Genomic DNA, 7,557 nt, shown 5'->3' with positions numbered 1-7,557 from the left:
TTTTTTCTTTAGTCCAAATAAGATGTTAATCTTTTACTATCTCTATTTACTTTTTACTGTTATTGTTTGAATTTTTCACTAGATATATTATATATTATTTTACTTTTTTTTGTACATGGGAAGTGTTAGTTAATTGGGTTGTTTTTAAATGTAGAAAATGAATCAAAATATCTACAAATAAGCAAAATTTCAAAGTCTATCTGTAATAGATTGCAATAGACTGTGAGACTTAGTCTATCGTGGTCTATCTAGACTGTCATATTTTGCTATTAATTCTAAATATTTTCAGAAATTTTGTCATTTAAAATAGTTTTTTCTAGTTTCATTTTTTAATTTTTCTCACATTTATATATTCAAATATACTAATATTTTTTAATCTTTAGAAAATTATTTTACGAAAAGTGATTGAATTAGAAAACTTAATTCTATTTCAGAAGACCTTGATAAATATCATATACTAATACATCTAAAATTATATTTCTATGAAGATTAAATTATAAATTAGTCCCTAAGTTTTGAAAATTGTGATTAATAAATATTTAAACTTTTAATAGATTTCTTAAAAATATTTAATATATCTATAAACTTTCTATTTTATATCCTAACAGATCTCAGAAATATTAGAAACGTATAAAAATTAACAATTTTATTAGGCAAAAAAAAATTGTCTAATTGATTTTTATTTTTTTTTTGAATAGGTAATATTATTATGCAACAACAGAAGAATCCCACAGCCCGGGATCAAGGCACCACAGCAAACAAAGCAACAACAAAGATCGAGTTCTTAATCGAACCAGAGATCAAAAGCCATAGCAAAAGAAAACAGAATAATCGTCCAGAGAAACAGTCACGAAACAAAATAAACCCCACAAATCGAGGGCAACACCTAAAGGAAACAAAAGACTGAACACACAAAGGAAAAAATAACATTAAATAAAAATTAGAGAAGACCAAGAAGATCAACCTGTCAGGAAACAACATGAGCACGAACCATAGAGATAATAAGATGGAATAAAGTAGACGTCATCCTTGGACGACTTCCATGCAACTGACGATTCCTCTCCTACCAGATAGAATAAATAGAAGCACACTAGAAGACTTGAAACAATTTACTTCGTACCCCCTTACCCGTCCCCACTCGACAAACCCAACTCAACTCGACATTCCACCCAGCCACCCGATGAGATGACCCCAACAAACGTAACACACCCGATCATACCCCTCTCCCAAACCCACACTCAAAGAACAAATGATCCCGAGACCCTCAACCCCAGATACCTGACAGGCAGAGAACTAAGAGCAAACCCCATAAAGGTAGCAAGCTCCTCGGCCTCAACAGAATCTACTCCCGCAATAAACATAGAGCTCTTCCCCATGTTTGCAATAACTCTCCTCACAAAATCCAAAGAACCCTGGTCAACTACACAGAAAATCATGAGATCATCAGCAAAAGCCAAATGAGTTAGGCCAACACGCTCACAACAGTCATGGAACCTAAACCACACAGGAGGATTATTCAGCAACTTCAAAAGAACTTTCATTACCATCACGAAGAGAAAGGAAGATAACAGATCACCCTGTCTCAGTCCCTTCCTACCCGGGAAATAACCCTCAAGAGAATCATTGATCATCACCGAGAAAGAAGGAGATGTGACACAAGTTTGCACCCAACTAACAAACTATACAGGAGTACCAATAGCCAGTAGCACTCCAAACAGAAAATCCTAGTTAACTGAATCATAAGCCTTTTGGAATCTTAAAATTTTAATTTTGTAGTTAATAGATATATTAATTTTTAAAACATGTCCACAATACCTATTAAAAAGTTAAATTTAATGTCTAATAACATTTAGTTTTTAACATCTTCAAATACGTAAAAGATTTATTAGATATAAAAATTGAGAATTTCAAAACTTATTAGACATTTTTTTTAAGTTTAGGACTATACATACCCACAATTTTAGAAGTCCATGTTGAAGGGATTGGAATTTCCACAGTGGAAGCAATCAAATATCTTGTGTTTCGAACTTTTTGTTTTACATAACATGAAATTACAGAGGCGACGAAAACAGGATAAACAAAAATAAAACTAAGCATGCTTCTATCACAAAATTATAAAGGAAAATGGGAAAAGGAAACTAACCCTTGAAGACACACTTTCTTCACGTTTCCTTTCCACTACAAGAAATCACGAACTGGACTTCTTCATCTTAATCTCGAACATCATGAACACAGCAACTCGATAAGATCTCGAATGTCACAATGAGGACACCACCACAAGAACTTCATAGTTATTCTCAAGGAGAGAATCACAAAGACTTGTGGGATTCTATTTTTAATTTTGGTGTCAAGGAAGATATGAGACTCTTTGAGAGAAAATCTTTTGGTCAAGAAGATGAAGAGGAGATTGATAGATCATAGAATTCTTCTGTGTAAAATGAATATCACGTTGAATCCCAAAAACGAACCACACCTCTGTTTAACTCCCTTAGTAACTCCCAAGGAGTTATAATTTTGAATTCAAAATTCAAAATCAAATTATATTAAAACAATTTAATATAATTAAATCTAAACTATATGTTATATCTCATATAACATATAACATATAACCTATAGTTTATTATATCGCATATAATATAATCTATAGTCTATAATTCTCTCATATAACTTATAGTATTAATATGAAACATATTCATATTAATTTTAACCTATAGTTTTTATAAGAATCACATTCATATAATTAATATTTGAATCATATTCAAATATTTATTTCTCTCATTAAAACTTTATATTATAATATATCACATATATTATACTAATTGTATCATATACAATTAATTTTCTCTGATTAATTTAAACAATTCAAATGAATTCAAATTAATCCAAAATTAATTTGATTCTCATTAATTCTTATTGAGCTAACAATGAGATCTTATGGACCTACAAGGCTCCAATGATACGAGATTAATTAATAAACTCTTTAATTAAGTTAATCCCCTTTCATTAACTACCGGTCACTCTATTAAAGATTGAAGTTGCATTCTTCGCACTGTAAATATATTTCTGTGTCCATTGGATATAATCAATCAACAGTGCGTTGACCCTTCACAAATTACTCGTAAATACTACTATGTCAAAATTACCATTCTACCCCTGTAGTTACATCTAATTCTTTAAGTATCACCAATTTCTCTAATGAACAATTAGTCATAGTCAACTATAACTGAAGCCCTCTCGGGCCAAGAGAGGATATGATGCCACATTGTTCAAGACCCAGAATTAGTTTTTAAGGAGTAATTTATCTACTTACCCCAACAATCGGGAATGAGCGAATTTCTTCTTGTGTAGTTGTGTTCCTGGCTTCCCACTCGGACAAATCCCTAAAATGGTAGGCATATTGAGTCGACGAATCTGGCCATTCTCACCCATGCATATCAAATGACCCCCCTCATAGGCAAGAGTACACAACTCACTCATGATTTAGGTCAAGTCACCTATGGTCATCTTAGTGAAATGTGAGTATCTTCTAGCAATGGTGTTATAAAGAGAGACTACTCATTTCGTGGTTCGGTCTTATACAAACTTTTTGTATAGGATACCTCCGCTTACATGTCTCCACATGAATGATCAAAATCGATTATTTGTAACACTTTACAACAATTGTAACAATTACAAAGTGGGTCTTATCTGTAGTGTCACTAGGATAAGGTACCCAGCCTTATCCATTTACTACAAACCGTTCAAGTTATTACTTAAACATGATTCACCTGTATGTCTCCATATGCATGTTTAAACTTCATCAAATAACCTTACGTCTTAGTTTATTGGTTTTAAGTTAATGCAACTAAATGTCAAATAAAATAACAACTTATTTTATTAAATAAATAATCTATTTGTACAAATACAGTTTACAAACTACAAGACCACGAGATTTAGGGCATCAACCCCAACACATGTGCTATACTTTAACCTTATATAAATTTGTGCCCTTCGTGACATGAAGTACTAGATCCGCTATTGAGTGCAGTGTGTCACAATTGCACTTTCGAAGGTTCATAAAAAGTGATTGTGCGACACTTGTTGCCACCCATGAACAAGCCAACCAATTCAGATTCAGACTGTCAACAGCACAACAGGCGTAATACGCAACTACCACCCCCGTTTCAGAGAAAATGATTTTCGAAAACAGAGTTAGAGAAAAAAGTTTTCGCAAACATTTGAATGTATGTTTAAGAAAATAAATGTCATAGTAGAAAACAATAAAGGACAACAACGACTTCATGACATATACCTCGGATATGAAGATATGATGGTTAGTCTTACCCCCACATAGTACATTCGAAGCAAAAAGATTTTTGTCACCCTTGCATATGCAAAAGGTCGTTGAATTACTTACAACAAAAAGTACAAAGAAAACAAGCTAATGTGACTAATGAAATACATATCATGAAAGTATGATAAAAAGGAGTTGGCTTGAGAATGCGGTCACGGGCAACACACCCTAGACAAGTATGACCATGACGTAGTGCATGCTAATTAACATTTATTGACAAAATTTTTAAGATTTTAAATCTTAGGTGGGTGGTCTCAACGACCATTAGATCAGTTTGTAGTAGGTTTTTCATAATCGCAGACAACTCCAAATTAATGTTTATGTTTTAATTTTCACCACTCATTTGTGACGTAATATCAATAAAAGAAAGGGTTTAGTTACCCATTGTAATTAGATAAATCTAATCAAGTTACTTCAGAGCATGTCAATGGTATTTCTTTTCTCTTACTTTAATATTTCTAATTCTAGTTATTTAAAATAAGTTTATTTTAACTAGTTTAATGATTTATTCATTTTTCATATATACATAATAAATTCTTTGCTGTTCTCTGATTTATCTTACTAAAACACTTGAATGATTTTAAATTTAATTTTGACTGTGCTGATTTATATTCTTTAAATCCAATTCTTTTTTCATTTTCATTTTATGGAATAAATTTGATAAAGTTATATTTGTTACAAAAAGGTTGGGTTATAAAGTTGTTGATATAGTCAATAAATTTGAGATATGTTTATTCAATAATATATAGAAATATAATAGAGTTATGATGTATTATAACAAAATCCATGAAGGAATTACACATGATAAAATGAAAATCTAGGTAGCTCATGAAATCTAAAGCATTTATACAAAATTAAATAAAAAAGTTATAGTTCCCAACCTGATCTCACAAAGGGTTTTTGGTTGATTTTTTCTTGTAACTAAACAAAAGAGATGAAAAAGCTTCTCTCTTTTTAAGCCAAAAACCCTCAAACAAGCTTGTAATTATCTGAAGATAATCTTGTGATATCCTTCTGCTTTACATTGGTTATTACCCATAATCTCTCTAATTCCTTTCATCTCTGTGAGTTAGCTTTCTTCAAGTAACAATTCCTGTTCATAAAACACCTTCTTTTAGCTCATTCCCATTTCAGTTTCAATAATATAATAACATCTTTCTATTTTCCTTTTCTTTCTGTCCCTTTTTGATTTGTAGAAGTATATAAAAAGATAATAACAAACTTGTTTGATAATGATTTCCATTTTTGAAAAATATGTTTCTTCACAATTTCTTTGCTTAAAAATTTAAATTTTTAGTCAAATTTCATAACTAAATGTATTTTTTTTCGCTCGGTAAGTATTTCGTTTTTTTAAAAAAAAAAAAAATAAATCTATAGACACTATTTCTATTTCCAAATTTCTTCTTTTGTATTTACTTTTTATCAATAGTTTAAAAAACAAGCCAAATTTTGAAAATTAAAAAAAAAAAAAAAGGTTTTAATAACGTGTTTCTGTTTTTTGGAATTTGGCTAAGAATTCAACCATTGTAAGAAGATGCAAATCGTTGTAAAAATTGGAGAGAAAATATACTTAATTTTTAAAAATCAAAAAATAAAAAACGACATGATTACCGAATAGAGTTTTTTTTCTCTTTCTTTTGTAGTTTTAAAAGCATGAGCTTGAATATTTCTTGAAAATGAATTTAGAAGTTAGATAACAAAACAAGAAATCTCATGTGTGGATGTAGAGTTTACAAACTCACTTTCAAAAACCAAAATCGAAAACTAATGGTTATTAAACCGGACCTAAGATTTTAAACTTGTCTTCCTAATTGTCAATCCAAAACCAAATTTAGAAAGTTCATCACCACCCTTATTCATTTGTTGAACTAAAACAAAAAAAGAAGTTGCCTAATTTTTAGGATGAAAAAAAAATGATGTAGAAAAATCTCTGTGAAAATTTTTGGCTCTGCCCCTACTTATTTGTATACTTGTTAAAAAAAACAAAAAACAAAAAACCAAAAACAAAAAAAGAAATCTTTCATCTTACCCATTTTTTCTTGCAATATTTATGAGGTCTTCATGAAGAAAAACAGAAGTTTTCTCTTCTTCTTCAACAGTTTTCAAAACCCCTTCATTTCTACTCTGTTTCTTTGGAACAAAATGAGATCTCCTGAACCCAAATTTCTCCTTCCAACAGCTAGCAGAAGAAACTTTTGTGAACTTTGGAAATGAAACTTCATCTTCTTCATCATCTTCTTCATTCACTTGCAATTCATCTCTTAAAGTTGTCTTAACCAACAGATTATTATTCCTTGAACTGTCCTTCAATGGCAGCAACTTCCCTTGAAAGAAAATCTCATCTGCTGATATCATACATCTGTTCTTCACACTAAACTCAAAATCAGAAGAAACAGGTGCTTCTCTGTAAATATTCTCAATCTTCAATCCCTGTTTTGTTTCAACAAAATCATTTGAAAATGAAATTCTTGGATCCATAGAGGAATAACCTCAAAAGGGTTTGCTTCTAAGTTTAAGCAAATGATAAAAAATCCTTCATCTTTCCTTTGCTTTTCACTTGCCTTGGTTAATTGGGTTTAGAAAGGTTTGTTTATATATAGAGGGAATTTTTTGTTTTTCATTCTTGTTCATTAGACACTTTCATGTTACTGGCTTTGTCAGTGTCTAATAAAAGAATTGTGGGTAAAATTAAAACTTCTTTTTTTTTTTTTTTTTGCTTTCTAGTATACATTTGTATGATTTGTAATCATAAATTATATATTCTTTTTTAGTTTATGTTTCATTTTCTTCCATCATAAACATTTTTTGTTTGACTATATTATCTACTTCAATGGCATGATGGGACAATTTGTTTTATTCTATTCTTTGGGAAACTAAATTTTGGTTCTTGAACTAGAATCGCAAGAGTTACAATGGTTAGAAATAATAAAGTATTTCATGATATTACCTCTTCCTTTTTTTTTTTTTTTTTTTTTTTTGCCTTCAAAGTATTTGGATGAAATGCAGGTTGAATGTTGGTTATTTGGAATTGTATTAAATGTTAGTAGTATGATTGTCTTGAAATTAATTGTCTTTGGGTTGTTATATAGTTTTGCTCATTATGATCTTTTTGAATTGTTTAAAGTATTTCAATATTAGTTTGGGAAAATAAGGTCCCGTCAAGTAACTATTTGGTTTTTTATTTTGAAAGTATAGTTTATTTTCTCTTAGATTCTTACCATGGT

General features: G+C 30.2%; 1 protein-coding gene across 1 annotated transcript; it reads right to left on the bottom strand.

The window, feature by feature from the left end:
- Nucleotides 1-5,077: 5,077 nt before the first annotated feature.
- Nucleotides 5,078-6,973, bottom strand: LOC120070205 (uncharacterized). The gene is made up of 2 exons (XM_039022071.2): nt 6,363-6,973; nt 5,078-5,426 (listed from the first exon to the last, which is right to left on the bottom strand). The coding sequence occupies exons 1-2, from the start codon at nt 6,809-6,811 to the stop codon at nt 5,390-5,392; spliced, it is 486 nt and encodes a 161-aa protein (XP_038877999.1). The 5' UTR covers nt 6,812-6,973; the 3' UTR covers nt 5,078-5,389.
- Between the last annotated feature and the right edge of the window lie 584 nt (nt 6,974-7,557).

This window comes from Benincasa hispida, chromosome 1, assembly GCF_027475165.1.
Source record: "Benincasa hispida cultivar pf3 chromosome 1, pf3_genome.v1.1, whole genome shotgun sequence".
In the NCBI taxonomy this organism is placed as follows: Eukaryota; Viridiplantae; Streptophyta; class Magnoliopsida; order Cucurbitales; family Cucurbitaceae; genus Benincasa; species Benincasa hispida.
The sequence above is the reverse complement of the archived record's forward strand: the minus strand, read 5'-3'. Positions and strand labels throughout refer to the sequence as shown.